General features: G+C 42.5%; 1 protein-coding gene across 2 annotated transcripts in view; it reads left to right on the forward strand.

Annotated features, from left to right (window-relative positions):
* Positions 1–20,850, forward strand: part of col9a2 (procollagen, type IX, alpha 2) — a 188,009-nt gene that overhangs the window by 51,467 nt on the left and 115,692 nt on the right. For both annotated transcript variants that reach the window (XM_048558361.2, XM_048558363.2), the window contains exons 6-8: positions 12,829–12,864; positions 13,095–13,118; positions 14,529–14,582. In XM_048558361.2, the coding sequence (XP_048414318.1) occupies positions 12,829–12,864; positions 13,095–13,118; positions 14,529–14,582 (114 nt within the window). The remainder of the gene's footprint in view (positions 1–12,828; positions 12,865–13,094; positions 13,119–14,528; positions 14,583–20,850) is intronic.

The raw sequence follows: 20,850 nt of genomic DNA on the forward strand, positions 1-20,850 counted from the left end.
GATATCTGTTAAGGCCCTGGCTATTTCCTCTCTCGCGTCCCTCAATAACCTGGGATAGATCCCATCCGGACCTGGGGACTTGTCCACCTTAATGCCTTTTAGGATACCCAACACTTCCTCCTTCCTTATGTCAACTTGACCTACAGTAAGCAAACATCTATCCCTAACCTCAACGTCTGTCATGCCCCTCTCCTTGGTGAATACCGATGCAAAGTACTCGTTAAGAATGTCACCCATTTTCTCTGACTCAGCGCATAACTTTCTTTCTTTGTCCTTAAGTGGGCCAATCCTTTCTCTAGTTACCCTTTTGCTCTTTATATATGAATAAAAGGCTTTGGAATTTTCCTTAACTATGTTTGCTAACAATGTCTCATGTCCCCTCTTAGCCTTCTTAATTCCTCATTTCAGATTTGCACTTGATGATAACTCCCACTTGATGATAATTGTAGAGTGTTTGAATATAATTCTGCTGCTGCTGCTGGCCCACGGTATGTCATGGATGCCCAGTGTTGTATTGCGAGATCTGAAAGGTAGTGAACATTGAAGGTGAGGGCTGGAGTGCCAGCCAAACAGTCCTGGATGGTGTCAACCTTCTTACATATTGTCGCACCCATCCAGGCAAGTGGGGAGTGTTCCATCAAATTCTCTACTTGTGCTTGTAGAAAGGGTGACATGGTGGCTGAGTGGTTAGCACTGCTGCCTCACAGTGCCAGGGGACCCGGGTTTGATTCCACCCTCTGTGTGGAGTTTGCACATTCTCCTCGTGTCTGTGTGGGTTTTCTCCGGGTGCTCCAGTTTCCTCTCACAGTCCAAAGATGTGCAGGCTAAGCGGATTGGCCATGCTAAATTGCCCGTAGTGTTCAGGGATGTGTAAATTAGGTAGGTTTTATGGGGATGCTCTGAGGTTCTGTGTGAGCTTGTTGGGCCAAAGGGTCTGTTTCCGTACTGTGGGAATTCTGTGAAGTCTGTGAATATAGTGGTCCGGGCTTGGGAAATCAGGAGGTGAAACAGTTGTTATAAAATTCTCTTGCCCTTGCCACCATAGCATTGGTTCATTCAATTTCTGGTAAATAGTAACACCCAGGATGTTTGTAGTTGGGGATGCAGCGATGATAATGCAATTGAATGTAAAGAGCCAATGGTTAGACTGTTCCTTGTTGAAACTGGTCATTGCCAGTCAGTTGTCTGTGCTAATGGTACTTATTATTTACCAATTTAAGCCTAAATGGTGTCCGGGTTTTATTGCATTTGAACACAGGATGCTTCAGTATCCTGAAGAGTAGGATTTGGTACTGAACATTGTGAAATCATCAGCAACTCCAATTAGCAGATGGGATTAGGACCTGAGGGGCCCTGGCAAAACTCAAACTGGGAGTGAGCAGGTTATTGTGAAGCAAGTGCTGCTTGGTAGTGTTGCTGGTGACACCTTCCGTCACTTTACTGATGATGGAGAGAAGGCTGATGGGGCAGTAATTGGCCATGTTGTATTTGACCTGCTTTGAGTGGACAGATACCTAGGAAATTTTCTACATTGGTGGTTAGATGCCAGTGTTGTGGCTATATTGGAATCACTGGGCCAAGGCACGGCTAGTTCTGGAGCAGAGGATTTTAATAATATCACCAGAATATTGTAAGGGCTTCCAGCCATTTCATTGACATCACATGGAGTGAATCTAATTGACTGCAGACTGATATCTGTGATACTGGGCACCTCTGGAGGAGGCTGAAGTGGATCATCCACTCAGCACGTCTGTGAAAGTTTTGCATTGATATGCTGGGCTCCTCCATCATTGAGGATATGGATGTTTCTGGAGCCTCCTCCTCCAGTGAGTTGATGAATTTTCTACCACTATTCGTGATTGATTGAGGAATAACTTAGCTCTGCGTCTCTCTTGCCATTTTTGCTGTTTGACCGTACGTAGCCCAGTGTCATGTCTTCACCGGGTTGATACCTCATGTTTAGATATGTCTGCACCCACCATCCTCCCCACTTGATGATAATTGTAGAATGGTTGAATATAATTCTGCTGCTACTGCTGGCCCACAGTATGTCATGGATGCCCAGTTTTGTATTGCGAGATCTGTTCAAAGTTCCCCCCATATAACGTGGTGGTAATGCCACACAATATGACTTCATGGTGGTTTGATACAACTGATTGCCTTTCTGGGCTATTTAGAGGGCAGTTAGGGGGCAACCACATTGCGGTGTGTCTGGAATGACATGTATGCCATGTTGAAGACTACAGATTTGTTTCCTAAAAGGGAATTTGTGAATCAGATGACATTTTGCATCAATAATGCTCATTATTAGATCTTTAATTTCAGATTTAAGAACTGAATTCAAATTTCACTGCCAGCTGTGGTGGGATGTGCACCCTTGTCACCAGAGAATTAACCTGGTTCCCCGGATCCTTAGTGCTTTGACATTACCTCTCCATTACTGCCTTGCCCTTTACCCCTCTGGGTCCCAGTTCATTCTGAACACAGGACCAGGACCAGCACCAGTTTATTCAGGCTCTTGAAATATTACAGATAGGCGTAATCATTGACAAGTACAGCATTTCAGAAGGGCATTTGATATATTATGTCTCTTTTTGAAAGAGCTATCCAGTTAGTTCCCATTTCCTTGTCATTTGCCCACAGCCCAACAGTTTCTTTACTTTGCAAATATTTACCTAATTCTCTTTTCAAAGTTACTATTGAATTTTCTTCAGGCAGTGTGGATTGGAACATTTTCTGTTAAAAATAATTCTCTTCATCTCTTCAAAAATCAGTATTTTTGACTAATCATACTGTCAGTGGGAACAGTTTCTATTTATTAATTTTATCAGAACACTTCATAATATTGAACTTTTTTATTAAATCTTGTCTTAGGCTTGTCAATTGGAAACAGAATAATCCCATTTTTCAAATCTCTTCTCAAAACTCGCTCTCTTCAAATAATTGAAATCTCTCTTCCTTGTTGCCATTCAAGCAAATCTTGTCTGCATCCTCTCTGAGACCTTGGCATCTTTCCTAAAATGGGGTGCCCAGAATTAGACACAACAACATAGGACTAACCAGTGATAGAGGGTCAGTTTGCTCTGTAGGTCAGATAGCTCATGTACTCTGCAGAGTCTTGCCAATTACCAGGTTCAGTCATTATTCTGGATGAGGTCACTGTGAAGGTCCCATCTTCTAACCTCTTCTGAGCCACAGTTATTATATATTCAGGTTACAGTCACTATTGAAAATCCATCTCTCCAATGAGAGAGTAGCCTGTGGTCCTATGGGTCTATGACATCAGGCTTGGTATGTTTTCCTTTCTTTTGTACTCAATACCTCTGGTTAAAAATGAAGGATTTTATATGTTTAATGAACTACTGATGTCATGGTTAAATCACAGGGCTGGTAATACAGAGGTCTTGGCCAATATCCTGGGACATGGGTTCAAATCTCTCCAAAGCAGCTGGTAGAATGTAAATTTAATTAGTAAATCTTAAAATATCTGGAATTAAAAGCTAATGGCAGTAAAGTTGGCTGTGTAACTGCCAGTAATTGTCATTAAAAGCCCATCTGATTCACTAATGTTCTTGCAGGAATAAAATTGACCATTTTACATGGTTTGGCCTACAGTGTGACTGCAGAGCCAGCAACATGGTTGACCCTTAACAAACCTTTTAGAAGTTAGTTCAAGGGCAGCTAGAGATGGGTAACAAATCTGTCAGCAGTGCCCAAATCCCATGGAAGTATTATTAAAAAAACTTGCCTTGTCTCACTAACATATGAATATACCAACAAGGAGTAAGAGTAGGTCACTTGGCTCAGAAAGCCAGTTATGCCACTCAATAAGATCATGGCGCTTAGAAGTTTAACCTCGATGCTACATTTCTGCATGTCTCCAATATTTGTTCATGCCTTTTAGTATTCAAGAATCTATCTACCTGTGCCTTGATGGTGCATCCACTCCCTTTTGAGGAAGCAGATTTCAAGGAATCTCAACCGTCTGGGAGAAAAACTGGTTCCTCTTTTTTTTTAAATGGACAACCCCTTATTTTTAAACAATGAGCTCTAGTTCTAGATTCTCCCACATGAGAAACAATCATTTCCATACCGACCTGGCCAGATTCCCTGAGGATCTGATAAGTTCTGACTAAGTCATCTCTGACGCTTCCAAACTCCAGAAAATATGGGCTTAGCCTGTCTAGCTTTTCCTCATAAGGCAATCTGCTCTTCCCATATATTATTCCAGGAAACCTTCTCTGAACTGTTTCCAACACATTAACTTCCTTACCTAAGTACAGTGATCAGTACTGTACACAGGACTGCAGATGCATGGCACGGTGACTCAGTGGTTAGCTCTGCTGTCTCACAGCACCAGGGACTCAGGTTTGATTCCACCCTCGGGTAACTGTCTGTATGGAGTTGAACGTTCTCCCCATGTCTTTGAGGGTTTCCTCCGGGTGCTCTGGTTTCCTCCCACAGTTCAAAGATGTGCAGGTTAGGTGGATTGGCTATGTTAAATTGCCCATAGTACCCAGGGATATGTGGGTTAGCCGTGGGGAATGCAGGGTTACATTGGATAGGGATGCTCTTCAGAGGATCGGTGTAGATTTGATGGGTTGAATGGCCTGATTCCGCATTGTAGGGATTCTATGATTCTATGATGTAATCACACCGGTGCCCTGTACGAGTGAAGCATAACCATTCTACTTTTGCATTCAATTCCATTTGTAATAAAACATGATATTCTTTAACTTCCTTGATTACTTGCTATACCTGTACCTCCTAACCTTCTGTAATTTATGCACAAGGACACACAGATCCCTCGGCATCTCGCAGCTCTACACCCTCTTGCCATTTAGATAACATTCTTCTTTTATATTTTTTTCTCCCAAAATGGGCAATTCCGCACGTTTCCACATTGTACTCTATTTGCCAGATCTTTGCCCAGTCACTTAATCTATTTATCACCTTTTGAGATTCTTTATGTCCTTCAGACAATTCATTTTCTCACCAATCCTTGTATCAACAACAAATTTAGTTACAATACCATCTGTCCCTCCATCCGAATCATTTATATAAATTGTAAAGAATTGATGCCCAGCACTGGCCCCTGTGGTACACCACTCATGATATTCCGCCAGCCTGATTCCTACATAAAAACCAAAAGAACTGTGGATCCTGTAAATCAGGAATAAAAACAGAAGTTTCTGGAAAAGCTCAGCAGGTCTGGCAGCATCTGTGAAGAACAATATCAGAGCTAACGTTTCGGGTCTGTCATGTGGGTGAGGTCCCTGACAGCTGACCTCACTGGCTCCTCTCCTAGGGGCAGAGCAGGTGCCTAGTCTCTGCAGTCCTCCAAGTGCCAGCAGCCTGGGGCCTTTCTCCCTCAGACAGTGATGGAATGGGTAGAGATGGGCTCATCTGGATTGTCAGTCCATAGCAACCTTGCTAACATTCCAACTAAAGTGTCAGTATCTGGGCTGGGGTGCAGTGGGGAGCTGGTGGAGTATTGCAGAGGAGGCATGGTTTCTCTCGGACCTCGGTAGTTTTGTCCTCAGATGTTAGCGAGGATGGTTACTGGAGGAGCCAGTGGTGGAGATACTGAGGGTAAGACAAAATAGAGAGAAGGTGACAAATCCATTGGTTAAAAGTGGAATGCAATGACTGATACTGATAGTGGGGTCACTGTGAGAGTTGCAGTGAATGAGGAATGGGACTTAGTTAGTGGGACATGGATGTCTTGCTATTTGTGTAGGAGCTGTCCCAGTCTTCTCCTGTGAGGAGCAGGGTTAGTCTGTGCAGGAGCTGAGGAGTTAAATGTCAGCGACATATTTGGGCTCTTTCGATGTTTTTGAGGGATGTCTGCTCGTGGAATTAGAGAAAGGAGCATAGGAGCAAGAGTAGCCATTTATTCCATGGAACATGCTCCACCTATCAATAATTTTACCCATCCATCCTATAATCTTTTATAATATTGATAATTAGAAATCTCTCATTCTTTACCTTAAACATACTCAAAGGCTGAGTTTCAAAGCACTGTGTGGTAGAGAATTTCAAAGGTTCATAACCCTCTGAATAATAACATTTCTCCTCATTTCAAACATAAGTGGCATTCCTCTTATTTTTAAGTTGCACCTCCTGGTTTTAAGCTTTCCAATTAGGGATAACATATTGCCTGCATCTACCCTGTCTATCCCTATGAGCATGTTGTAGGTTTCAATGAGAAAACATCCCGTCCTTCGAAGCTCTAGAGAGTGTAGGCCAATCTTTCATTATGCAATCCTGGAAACAAATCTGGTGAACCTTTCTCATTCCTGAGATCGGGAGCCCAGAATTGAACACAGTACTCCAGACTCCTTTATAATTGAAGCATCGCTTTACTACTTCTGTACTCAAACCCTCTCAGTAAAGTTTAATATAGGTCTCTGCACCTTCATGTTAGTTTTCATGACCTACTGACAAGAATATCCAAGACCCAGTGCACATTTACACTTTTCAACATCTCTCCATTTTGCCTAAGTCACATGAACTGAAACCCAAAAACGCATTTACATTTAGTTTCAAACCCAAATTCCTCAATCTGTTCTTCTTACCAAAGTTGATAATCTCATTTTTTTCCACATAGAATCCCTGCGGTGTGGAAACAGGCCCTTTGGCTTAACAAGTCCGCACCGACCCTTGGAGCATCCCACCCAGACCCATTTCCCCTATAACCTACCTAATTTACACATCCCTGAACACTACTGGCAATTTAGTATGGCCAGTCCACCTTGCCTGCACATCTTTAGACGGTGGGAGGAAATCACAGCACCCAGCAGAAACTCATGCAGACATGGGGAGAATGTGCAAACTCCACACAGACAGTCACCTGGGGGTGGAATCGAACCCGGGTCTCTTTCGCTGTGAGGGAACAGTGCTGATCACTGAGCCACCATGCATCTCTTGATTAATACCATTCCTCACACCATCTTGACTGTTTGGTAGCTTAAAAACAAGTGGCACAGCTATTTGAGATGGTGCAGGTTGTTGTATAGTGGTGAGGTTTCCCAAGCAAGTGGGTGGGCTGTGCAGATACCATGCAGCAGTAGTGAGGAAATGTAGAGTAGGCTATATTGAGAATGACAAAACTTGAGCCTTAGTGTGAGGCGGGTGCAGTAGCAGAGACAGAGTAATTGTGAGGTAGCACAGTGCATGGCAATAATCTAATTGAAACAAGGAACGTCACTTTGCTCCTTCCTTCAGTACTGGCTATCCCTCCTCATGATGACAATGATACTAACCTTGGTGGTATCCTTAGACCAGGCTGCCATTATTTAGTGGCACCATCGTCTTAGCTGATCCTCCAAGAAGATTCACAGATCCCGTTTAAATTCAATGAATTTGAGTCCTGCATTTTTAATCATGCAATTTGGTTGCCTGGGTTATGTTCACAAGACTCTGCCAGTGTACTTTTGACAAAAGAACCAACATTTACTATGCAAAAGTGAAGAAAAATCTATATGTAGGAAATAAAAATAATGTATTGCAAATGCTGGAAATCTGAAATAAAAGCAGAAAGTATTAGAGAATCCCAACAGATCTGGTAGCTTCAATAAAGAGAGAAACAAAATTAACGTTTCCAGTCTGACATGACCTTTATAGAACTTGAAACTGTGGACTCATAAGGTTAACTCTGTTTCCTCTCCACAAATGTGACCAAATGTGTCGAGACTCTCTAGCATTTTCTGTTTTTATTTCAATGATATTCTGATTAGGTAGATTCTCTTGTCATTTTGCTTAAGTCACATGAACTGAAACCCAAAAACCTATTTACATTTAGTTTCGAACCCAAATTCCCCAATCATAAGCCTTCATCAAACTCGTGGCAAAAATGTCATTTGCTACTTATCAGCCTAAACCTAGGCATATCCAGGTCTTGTTGCATTTGGACATGGACTGCTTTAGGATCTGAGGAGTCATGATTGGTGCTGAACATAACACAATCATCAGCGACAGTCCCCACTTCTGGCCTTACCTGGAGGGATCGTCATTGATGAAGCAACTAAAGGTAGCTAATCAGAGTTTGGTGCAGAGATGAGAGATAATGGGAACTGCAGATGCTGGAGAATCCAAGATAACAAAGCGTGGGGCTGGATGAACACAACAGGCCAAGCAGCAAGTTAGGAGCACGAAAGCTGACGTTTCGGACCTAGACCCTTCATCAGAAAAGCTTGGAATGGGAGGGGGAGCTGAAATGGTTCGCGACTGGAAGGTGCAGTTGTTTACTGCGAACCGAGCTTTTCTGATGAAGGGTCTAGGCCCGAAATGTCAGCTTTTGTGCTCGTAAGATGCTGCTTGGACTGCTGTGTTCATCTAGCCCCACACTTTGTTATACTGGTGCAGAGATGTCCTGGAGCTGAGATGGCTGACCTCCAACAAGCACCACCATCTTTCTTTGTGACAGGTATTACTCTAAACAGAGACATTTCTGTCTGATTCACATTGGCTAATTTCAAACAACCTAACCTATAAAATACTTTTACCCTGTTGAACACCTCGAACAGATCCTAAATTGAAGGGATTCATAGTCCAATGTTTATCTAATTTGTCTTTATAACTGAATATTTTAAACTCGGTACCGATACTTAACACTCCACACCAAGACCACTATGGCTAGCCTGAAATTTGCCAACCTAAACTGAATGTCACACTGTGAATGGGGATTAACCAAGAGTGTGCACAACTGACATGTCAGATCCTCAATTTTGTATTCATTCCCTTGAAGTAATGACCAAACATTGAGGTAAAAGAGAGTTTTGTAATGATCAAATGACTTTGCAGCAACCCTATTCTGCTACATAGTGCCTACATAGTCACACTCTTTTACCAATGTGGACTGGAGAGGACTACCTGTACATTTGATACCTGACAAATTGTGGGAGTGCTTGAAGTTCTCCAGCAATGAAAGTCATAACTTCAGTAAACAGAATTGCCTATCAGCTCCCTGGAATCCAGCAATTCTTTGTGAAATGAGTGAAAAAATGAAACTACTCTTTTAAAAATGTAATATTGAGAATTAAACAAAAAAAAGCACAATAATTAAATCAAAATGCACAGGACCAGGGAAACCCATTTAAGTCACTCTTACCAATGCGCTGTCCTATTAAAGGCTCCTCATTTGTGTGTGGGTCAGTATTTTGCAGACAAGTCACACATAGCCTGTGGTGAGGATGGAATGTGCTGCCTTCCTGTTAACTGTAATAAGCACTGAGGAAGAGCCTGCTGTTTGTGTTTAAGAATCACACTAACTCTACAGTCTAGAAAGTAAGTTTACACTGTGAGGAACTGCCTCTAGCACAGCCTGAAAGGGCTCATTCTTCCTATGGCATTCTGAGCCCTACAACTGTTATGAAAGTGTACATTTTACTCAGACCCAGCTGTGTTATCTGTGTATTTATGGGTTTGTGTGAGTGAGGGTGACGAAGGGGGTAAGAGAGGGGATAAAGGACTGATGTATGACAGTGGAGTGAACCTGCCGATCAGTGCCACCAATCTGAGGAAACAGCAGGATTGGATTTATTAATCTTCAATTAATAAGCTAAACAGTAACAAACTCTCATAGAAGGAAATGTCTAATTTGTTCCTCCGGTTTGTTTTGCTGCATCTCTGAGTTTTTCCATCTAATTCAGAGCTGTGTAAATTGGTTTTCATCATGACCCCATTTTGGTGCTCAAAAGTTCTTGAGATCCTGTGAGGTTGGGGGTTATGCCTGTGAGCACGCAGTAGGTGGGATTCATTTGGAAGGGGCAAGGTGAGAGACCTGTGAGAGCCGTGGACATGGGACAGCATTCTAATTCACAGAATTTTTAAATGAAAAGCACCTGAGCTCTCACCTGCGTTATGCTTTTCAGTACAGCATTCAGCCCCACGAGATTGGGCAGTTTAGGATACTCGCACCATTTAAAAAAAAACGTGAAGCTTAAAGAGCCTTGCAGCTGTCAGTTTTTGGCTGTAGCCCCAGGCAGCTATTGCTGCATAGGAGCCCGTAAGCCCATTAGGATCACATCCCTTAGTTTGGGAAATCCTTATCTGCTCTATGTATCACATTGAAATCAGTGCCTTGGCTCGGTGGGGAGCACTTTCAACTCTTTGCCACATGGCTGTAGATTCCAATTCCCAGCCATGAGCATACACTTAGATTGGATAAAGGCAAGGTATTTCATTTTGGTAAAACAAAAAAATGGCAGGATTTATATAATTCATGATGGGGCCCTGTGGAATGTTGTAGAATAGAGAGACTAAGCATTCAGGTACATAATTTTGAAGAAATTTGCAACACATGTAGACAAGGTGGTTAAGGAGGAGTTTGGCATGCTTGCCTGCATTGCTCAGATCTTTGCATATAGGAGTTGAGACATTATGCTAAGGTATAGAACCTTGGTGAGGCCTCTTCTGGCGTAGTGTACAGTTCTGGTTGCCCTGCTATGGGAAGGTGGCATTAAATTGGAGAAGGTTCAGAAAAGATTTACCAGGATGTTTCCGGGGATAGAAAGTTTGAGTTATAATGACAGACTGAGACTTTTTTTTCACTGAAATGCAGGATAATAAGGGGGGATCATTAAAGAGGTTTATACAATCATGAGGGGTATAGATAAGGTGAATAGTAAGGGTCTTTTCCCTTGCGTGGGGGATTTTGGTACAAGGGGGCACATTTTTATGGAAGGGCAACATTTTTATACAGAGTATGGATCATATGTGGAATGAACTGCAGGAAGAAGTAGTGAATGCAGGTACAGTTACAACATTTAAAAGATATTTGGATAAGTACATGAATAGGAGAGTTTTGAAGCATATGGTCCAAATGCAGGCAAGTGGGACTAGTTTGGTTTGGGAACACGATCAACATGAACTAGTTGGACTGAAGGGTCTGTTTCTATGCTGTATGATTCTATGACAGTGTAGTACTGAGGCAGTGCTGCGCTCTTAGAGATGCTAATAATTTGCATGTGATGTTAAACGAAACCTTGTCTGGCCTTGCAGGGATATGCATTTTTTAAAAGAAAGACGAAGAAGTGTAGCCCAGCATCCATGCATCCCCTATCCTCTAATATGTCTAAACAGTTGTGTAACAGAGAGCACATGAGTATGTCTCTCAAAATAAGGATCACTCCCAGGAACAAATTGTGATTTTTAAAATGTCCCGATCATACTTAGCGCTCTGACACCAGGTTGGATAATGTGCTGCTTTGAAAGGCCCACAACTTCATAGACTGTGAGCCTGCTGCAAAAATGTAACTCCGTGTTAGTTGATTGTAACACAGTCTAATTGTCATGCAGTCAACATTGAGTGAGTTCATTCACAGGTCATTAAATAGATTGCAGACGTTCTGGCTCTGGTATTCCTGATTTGTGGAGTTATATATAAATAAATATTATTTCCACCAACAGTCCCTTCTCAACAATCCAACCTTTTACAGAGAGACAGTAATTATACTTAAATTTGGTCTTTACCTGTCACCTAAAATTACTGCTTATGGAGCGAGAAATGAAAGCACCAATTAGTGAAAAAGTCCTTGGAAAGAGCTGAATGTCTGTGACAAATTAATGAGACAGTTTTACCATGATCCTTCATACCCCTGAGTGTATCACAGCTGCGAGCCCAGTATTATTACAGGGTGCAATTTGAGGTTTTTCTTCATCTGAGTAATTAGTAACAAATGGATTAGAAGCCCCAGCAGGATCTAATACAGAAGCTTTCTTAGCATGTTGGAAGATTTAACAACTGAATTTGGACTGTTTTCAGAGGCATGAGGGATGTGGCAAAGACGAACCTGCTTCCCACTAATGAAGCTGAATCAGCATTGAAGCCATTGAAACTTTGGCTCCATGCTTTTGATTTAACAGGCTCTCATTGAGAGAAACTGCTTTACTTTGCTCAACACCCACATTCTCACCTTGCTATTGCTGTTTGGTACTTTTTTGTTCTTCCAAATATTCCATCTCATTTCCTTCCCTCAACTTCCTTGCATTCATGTGAAGCTGAGGTCATGGCACACCATCCTGTCAATTTGTTCAGGCCCGACTCCCTCATCATCTCCACCCTCTGCCGCTCTCCGGACTTTTCAAATGCACGTTTCGTGGCACTGACTATTTCTTCCTGATCTAGCTGCTCACTTTTTGTGTCATAAAAATATCAGACCCTGCATTCGCCCTCAGTTTACATTGACGTTTGAGAGTGGCCAAGTTCCAAGAAGAAACTGCTTAAACCAATAAAAGCTTCACATTCAGTAACTATCATTCTTAGGTTTACAATAAATATAGACGCAGGTCCTGCTGTGACAGCCCCTCCCTAAGTTACAGGTCTGACTGTGAGGCCCGCTCCCTGTGTGTAAGATCCTATGTAAGATCGCTTTGGTGTTCAACAATTCTGCCCATTTTCATTAATGTGGGTGTCAATGGATAAAAAGGCATGAAGAGATAAAAAGAGGGAAGCTTTCACCTGTTTTGAAGCACTTCACAAAACCAAGATCTTGCATAATACAGAGATAATAGGAACTGCAGATGCTGCAGAATCCAAGACAACAAGGTGTGGAGTTGGATGAATACAGCAGGCCAAGCAGCATCTTAGGAGCAGCAAAGCTGACCTTTTGGGCCTAGATCCTTCATCAGAAATCCTGATGAAGGGTCAAGGCCCGAAACATCAGCTTTCCTGCTCCCAAGATGCTGCTTGGCTTGCTGTGTTCATCCAGCTCCACACCTTGTTCTCTTGCATCATACATTTTGCTTTCAGCAATCTGTCCTCAGCCTGCTCTGTACTTGTCATTATGTTTTATGTATTCTGTAATATTTTCTTTTCTTTTCCAGGGTCAGGTGGGCTTTCCTGGGCCTCCTGGACCACCAGTGAGTATGACTCCGGTCATTATATAGCCTGCAACTCTGTTTGTATCAGTCCTGGGATTTTCACTGTCTGCAAGATTACAAAATATTTTGTCCATTATTTGTCCATTTGGTCAGATTGCTGATCTATCAAGAAATATGTGCAAACAAATTTCTGTCAGGGCAATAAATTGAAAGTGAAAATTGAAATGGAAATTAAATTAACAACTCTTTTGTATCTGGTTTATTTTTAGGGGGCTGGAACCATGGGACCACGTGTAAGTGTAACAGATTGATAGGAATATTAATTATTATTGGATGTGAGAAGGTTATCTTTGTACATGTTTTAGGTGAGTGTGAGTTATAAAGTTTCCAACTCATGTTACAAGGGAAGTGGGTGTTAGACATTTCACTCTTGAATTTCTTTTCACTTCCATTCTGTGTCAATGATCAGGAAGTTGAGGCAGATTTTATTTTAACTTTCAGAAGGAAATGGGATAATCATTTGATCAGGGACAAAATTATAGGGCTATAGAGAAGGGGTAGGACAAAATTAATTCAACTCTTACATTTGGTAGATTCCATTATAATTAGACCTGTTTGGATTGTGCATGAGAATTATGATCTATTCTGACATAAAGTGCCAACCTGGAACATTTTTACATATTGGAAGAACCTGTCATTGGAAGCTTGCTGGTACTTTGGACAGATTCAAACCCAAAATTATGGTTAGCCAACCTGTCAAAATTCATTAGAGGGGCATTATTGCAGAGTAGACAACTAAATTATATCTAGTTAGAGTCTTAAGAGTTCTTCATGAGGATACCAGACAATAGGCTCCTGACAATAAACAGATAGAGCTGGGGGCAAATACCTGAGTTGATAGCAAGTTGCCTAAAAATTAAAGGGTAGAAAGTAAGGTTAAAGGTTCAAATTGAAAGGATAGAAAATAGCGTTCACACTGGTCAGTGCTAGTGTTATTATAATGCATAATGTACTTCGAATTACTGGTTATTAAGTAGAAATAATTAATGTCAAAGATGAAACCAAACTGGGATTTATAGCTATTTCCAAAAAAGGTTGAGTCTTAATGTGAGACAACTGAGCAGCTAAGTGAGAAGCTAGTTTAACAGATACACATGAGCTGAAGCACTTTGGGAAAGATGGGAATATCACCCAAAGCATTGAAACTGAAAAAGTGAATGGCATACAAGAGTAAAGGAAGCAAGGGATAAAGGGAAACAAATCATTAAGAGTCACAGGTCCAAATCGCAATGATAATGTTAACACAGTGGTGATGTTTATTTCTCAGAGTTTAGATTTCATAAGTTGTGAAATTGTTAAACTTGTATAGTCCCCTAGTCATCTTGCACCGAAAGTAGTATGTGGATCTAGTCTGCTGCTTGATGCCTTCAAATTTGTGGATGGTTGAGCTGGTTAAATGTGGAGAAAATGTTCCCAAAAATAGGGAACTCAAAATATTGAGAACATTATATAAGCTTCCCACTGATCTTTCACCAAATGTTCCTTTTGGAAGGTTTGCTCATGGAGGCAAAAACAGAAAATGCTGGGGAAACTCAGCTGTGGAAACCATTCACGTTTATGTTTCAAGTCAGATATGATTTCTTCAGATCAGTTCAGTGCAGTTTACCTGTGATACTAACGTAATCTTGTTTAATTACTTTAAGGGTCCTCCTGGTCTAATTGGTCTTCCTGGAGAAATTGGCCGTCCTGGAGCTAAAGTGAGTGACAATTGAATATCAAGCAGTATACCTCTTCTGTTAACTGTTTCACTTTACTCAAAGTCATTTTGCTCCAATTGGTAGCTAGAAAGTGTAGCATTCTTTTTATCCTAATATTTATATTCAAAAAGTCCATGTATCAAGGATGGAACTGGAACTAATCCTTACACACATTATATGCAATGATTTCCTGAGATACACAGTACAAAGACTCACCATCTGACACAACAAAGAACAGTTTCAAGGTGTAGAGCTGGATGAACACAGCAGGCTGTGTTCATCCAGATCCACACATTGTTTTCTCAGATTCTCCAGCTTCTGCAGTTCCTACTATCTCTGAAAGAACGGTTTCACTCTATTCTTGCTTATCTCACTTATTCATTCAAATGAATCCCTGCTTAATGCCCATCACCTCCATACAATTTACTACTATTCCATCATCGTGACTCTCTTTCACACTCAGGGTGAGTACATAGCTGGCTGTACAGATTGATGTGGCTGTCGCAGGCTCTGTTACACTTGGACAGTTGTTGGTCACGAGAAGGGCTGGCTGAGGTGTTGATGTGGCAGCATGCTCCTTTCTCTGTTTTTACCTGGCTTCTATTTTTTTCTAATGGCAAGTCTCGAGGTGATTAATGTCTCCCTGGATGTTGTTCTTCCACTGTGGACAGTCTTGAGGCAGTGATTCCCAGGTGTTTGTGGGAATGCCGTACTTCACTCGTGAGTCCTGAAGGTATCACTGTCCATCTGGGGCTTGCCAGATATTTCAAAACTGGCAGTGGAGTATCATGCCAGTCATATGGACAATGTGCCCAGCCCATAGCTGACCAAGGGTGGTCAGTGCCTCAATGCTGGGGACGTTGGCCTGGTCAAGGATGCTGGTGTTGTTGCATCTTTCTTCCCAGCGGATTCACAGGATCTGCATAGGCAGCGATGGTAGCACTGCTCTTGTAGCCCATGTCCATAACTAAGATATAATTAACACATGCTACTGACATTATTTTTTGTAATTTACCCTTGTGCCATCATGACACTGATGTTATGGCATAGGAGATTGGACTTAATTGTCCAAGAAGAGTTGATTCTGGAACTTTTCAAGGCAGGAGCACCTATTGAGAATCAGATGTGGAGATCAATTGTCTGAGTTCAGACATCATAGGCTCAGGCTTTCCATTCCTAATTAGCCTAAAAGTGACATCCTCAATTTTCCCTGGCTTTTCTGATTAACCTGGTGATGTAGGATCCTGCAGAACTCAGTCAGCACAGCCAACCACAGAGACATCTGTGGAGGGAATTGCATAGATGCCATGCCCACTTTTTACCACACCAGCAGCCATGTCTCAGTAAATGTTCACAAGCAGACTGAAAAGGTTTGAGACACTTAAACACTTTTCAATGTGTTAACAAATGAGTGATTAGATTCCCTACAGTGTGGAAACAGGCCCTCCAGCCCAACAAGTCCATACCACCCCTTGAAGCATCCCACCCAGACCCATCCCCCTATAACCCACACACCCCTGAACACTACAGGCAATTTAGCATGGCCAGTGCACCAAACCTGCGCATCTTTGGACTGTGGGAGGAAACCGGAGCACCTGGAGGAAACCCACGCAGACACGGGGAGAATGTGCAAACTCAGCACAGACAGTCACCCGAGGCAGGAATCGAACCCGGGTCCCTGGCGCTGTGAGGCTGCAGTGCTAACCACTGAGCTACCGTGCCGCCGAGTGTAGTTGAGTGAATGGATTAATAGATTTTTAAAAATTTAGTTTAGATTACCTACAGTGTGGAAACAGGCCCTTCGGCCCAACAAGTCCACACCGCATAGTTGTATAAAGTTCAGTATGTGCATGAGGGGCTAGAATGGCTATGGTAAGGGAGAGGGAAATAGGGTCAGTGAGTGAGAGGATACGGTGGGTGTGGTCAGTGGGTGGGGAGATGGGGTGGATAGAGTGAGTGGGTGAGGGGATGGGATGGATAGAATGAGTGGGTGAGGGAATGGGGTGGATGGAATCAGTGGGTGAGGGGATGGGGTGGATGGGGTCTGTGGGTGAGGGGATGGGATGGATAGGGTCAGTGGGTGAAATAGTGAGTTAAGTGGTAGGTTGGCAGGTGAGCAGGATGTTGAGGTGGACCAATTCATTCTGGGGTTGGGAGGTGTTTGGATGGTTTGAGGGGTAATTGGAGGAATGGAGGGAGAGCTGGAGGTTCCAGAGGGGAACCAAGAGGTCAACGTCAGTGATAGGGATTGGGCTGCCAATTGTATTGTTATCCAAGACTTAGTTTAAGAATTTCCTGCCCAATATTTCCTATCAACTAAGCCAGTTGGAGCTGACCGATATCATACAGACTTTTTTCAGACCTTCCTGGGAGCAGGGGATGTTCAAGCTTCCCAGTGTGATATCCTGGTCATACATCCTTTGTCAAACTCAGAGACTGGACAATCTGGCCCATAGCTTCCCATTTATTGTTACAATGGCTATAATGCAGATCAATCGATCCATGTACCTAAATTCTCATTTGTGCTCCTGTTGTTCAACATTCTAAGCTGACAGTACTCAATTATAGTGTGCATTCCTTTGCCTTTGTGCATTGCTGTTTCCTTTTTTTTGTCTATGCTGGTCAGGAGGCTGCTATAAATGAATCCACAAATGCGGACCAGGTTAATTCGGGCTCCAGATTTCAGTTTTCTGAGTTGTGGGTGTATTTGGATCCACTGTGGCATTAGGATATAGAGATGGTACAGTGATGTATCCTGGTCCCAACATACTGTTCCAGGTCATATCAGGAACTAAATGATCAGAAGTATCTGTATTCACTTATTCATTATCTAATCCCCTACTCGGTCCAATCCCCTGTTCACTATCCAATCTTCTATTCTGTGTCCAATCCTCTATTGTCCACCCGAATCCTCTATTCTCTGCCCAGTGCTGTCTTTTCTATTGAATCCTCTATTCTTTACCCCGATCCCCTGTTCTCAAGCCGATCCCCTGTTCCCTCTATCCGATCCCCTGTTCCCTCTATCTGATCCCCTGTTCCCTCTATCCGATCCCCGTTCCCTCTATCCGATCCCCTGTCCCCTCTATCCGATCCCCTATTCATGAACAAACCTCTGTTCATTCTCTAATTCACTGCTTATTAACTAATCCTAAATACCCAGTCTTCTATTCACTACCTAACTCTCTATTCACTACCAATTCCTGTACTTATGATTCACTGTGTTCACTTTCTAATTCACTGACTGGAGACAGACACTTTCTTCTGCCGGTCATGTGGGCTGCAAGCAAATTTGCCAATTTGACCAAAAGCATCTCTTGGGCTACGGGGAGAGTGCAGGGAAGTAGAGTTGAAATGCCCATCAGCCATGATTTAAATGGCGGAGTGGACTTGATGGGCCGAATGGCCTTACTTCCATTCCTATGTCTTATGGTCTTATGGAAAGACCACTCAGGTTTCAGAAATCAGAATATTTACCTTCCATCAGACTGCCTAAATGGGACACATTCTCCTGATGAAAAGACAACCTTTCCACTAAGTGATTTTCGCTGACTAATTTCCACCATCAGTTATGTTTTCAATGCTCCTCAGTACTAGTTAAAACCTGTCCTGACCTTTCATATTTCTTTTTAGATCTGTGACCCCCTCAACCAGGTCTTTAATGCACATTTTCCAATCACTTAATCCCCTCCATAGAATCCATATAATGTGGAAACAGGCCATTCGGCCCAAAAGGTCCACACCAACTCATGCTGCCCCTGTAACTCTACATTTCCCATGGCTAAATTACCTATCCTACACATCGCTGGACACTAGGGGCAATTTAACATGGCCAAACCACCCAACCTGCACATCTTTATACTATGGGAGGAAACTGGAGCACTTGGCAGAAACCCATGGAGACACGGGGAGAATGTTCAAACTCCACACATTCAGTTGGCCAAGGATGGAATTGAAGCCAGGTCCCTGGAGCTGTGAGGCAGCAGTCCTAACCTCTAGGTCACTGTGCCGTCCCTTCCTCTGATAAGTGATAAAGGCTGCACACAGTATTCCAGCTGAGGTTGAACAGAGGTCCTGTATGTTTAATATTGTGTACAGGATTTATTATGTATCACTCTAGACCTAAAACTGAGTCCTCAGTGCCGTTTTTAATTCATTCATGATAATTGGATGTTACTAGTTAATGACTCTTCTTTGTCTTTGGGAAATTGATACTGAGCTACTTTCTTGAAGTGCTGCAGTCCTTGGGGTGTAGCTACACCTTCAGTGCTTTTAAGGAACGAGTGCCAGGATTTTGACAAAACAATAGTTAGAGTCATAGGGTCATTGGGATCGACAGCACAAAAAAAGGTCCTTCAGCCCATAGCGTCAGCACTGGTCAAAAACAACCACTGAACTGTTCTAATCTCATTTCCAACATTTGGCCCATAGTCTTGTATGAATTGCCATTACAAGTACAAATTTTTTTTTGTTTATTCATTCATGGGATGAGGGTGTTGCTGGCTGTGCAGCATTTATTGCCATCCCTAATTGCCAAGAGGGCAGTTAAGAGTCAACTACATCGCTATGGGTCTGGAGTCACATGTAGGCCAAACCAGGCAAGGATGGCAGTTTCCTTCCCTAAAGGACATTAGTGAACCAGGTGGGTTTTTCCTGACAGTTAACAATGGATTCATGGTCATCATTAAACTCTTAATTCCAGGTATTTATTGAATTCAAATTCCACCATTTGCCGTGTTGGGATTTGAAACCGGGTCCCCATAACATTATCTGGTCTCTGGATTAACAGCCCAGTTATAATTCCACTAGACCATCGCCTCCCTGACTTCTCAAATGTTATGAGGATTTGAGCCTCCACCATCCTTATAGGCAGTGAGTTCCAGATTCTCACCACAGTTTGGGTGAGAAAGCTTTTCCTCATCTCAGAACTTTCTGCCCTCACCTTTAATCTATGCTCTCTTCTCATTGATCCCTCCATCAAGGGAGAAGAGTTTCTTCCTGTCTACCCTCTCTATGCCCCTCATAATTTTGTATATCTCAGTCATGACCCCTCACTGTTTTCCTCAGAGCAGAGGAGGCTATCTCAATCTGTCCAATCTCTCTTCATAACTAAAACTCTTCAGCCCAGGCAACACCTTGGTAAATCTGCTCTGTACTGTCTCAAGTGCTATTACTTCTGTAACGTGGATTCCAGAATTGCAGACAATTCTCTACAGCTGGGTCTAACCAATATTTTATACTGTTCCTGCGTAACTTCTCTGGTCTTAAATTCTATACTTTGACTAATAAAGGCAAATGCACGTTACACCCTCTCAACCACAGTATTGCCTTTCCTGATGCCTTAAGGGACCAGTGCTCATGCACACCAAGGTCCCTCTGATCCTTTTTACTTCCCAGGGTCCTAATGTTCATCGTATATTCTCTTGTTTATCCTGCCCAAGTGCATCACCTCTCACTTATCTGAACTGAATTCCATTTGCCACTGTTACCAGCTGCCTATGTCCTTTGTAGTCTAAGGCTATGCTCCTCACTATTTACCACCCAACAATTTTTGTATGGTCTGTGTATTTATTGATCAAGCCTCCTACATCCAACCCTAAATCTTCTATATAATATAAACCACAAATATCAATGACCCCAACACTGACCCCTGTGGGACCCCAGTGTACACATACTTCCAGTCTGAAAAACACCCCTCAACCATCACCTTCTACTTTCTGCCACTCAGCCAATTTGGGATTCAATTTGTTAAATTTCCTTGAATTCCATGAGTTTTTACCTGTGATATTAATCTCCCATGTAGGATCTTAGCCAAAGCCTTGCTGAAATCCAAATGAAGGAATGATATCGTTCCAAGTTAGAATGCTGTGTAGCTGTGAAGGGAGGTTGCAGATAGCAGTTTCCCATGTATGTGCTGCGCATGTTTGGCTAGATGCTAGAGGTGACAGGTATGGAAGGTGCAATCTAAGGATTTTTGAAGGGTTGCTGCAGCACACCTTGTAATGGTACACACTGCTGCGACTGTGCACTGGCAGTGAAGGTTGTGAATGTCGCTGGTGGCGAATGGGGTATTGGTCAAGCAGGCTGCTTTGTCCCAAACGGTATTGAGCTTCATGTACTAATGCTGTGTTCATCCTGACCAGTGGAGACTATTTTGTATTTTATCACATAGTATTTATATGGCTTATCCAGTTCAGTTTCTGATCATGATAGCCCCCAGAATGTTAATGGTGAAGGATTCAGGGATGGTACTGAATGGCATGTGGAGATT

Source organism: Stegostoma tigrinum, chromosome 24 (assembly GCF_030684315.1).
Source record: "Stegostoma tigrinum isolate sSteTig4 chromosome 24, sSteTig4.hap1, whole genome shotgun sequence".
Classification (NCBI taxonomy): Eukaryota; Metazoa; Chordata; class Chondrichthyes; order Orectolobiformes; family Stegostomatidae; genus Stegostoma; species Stegostoma tigrinum.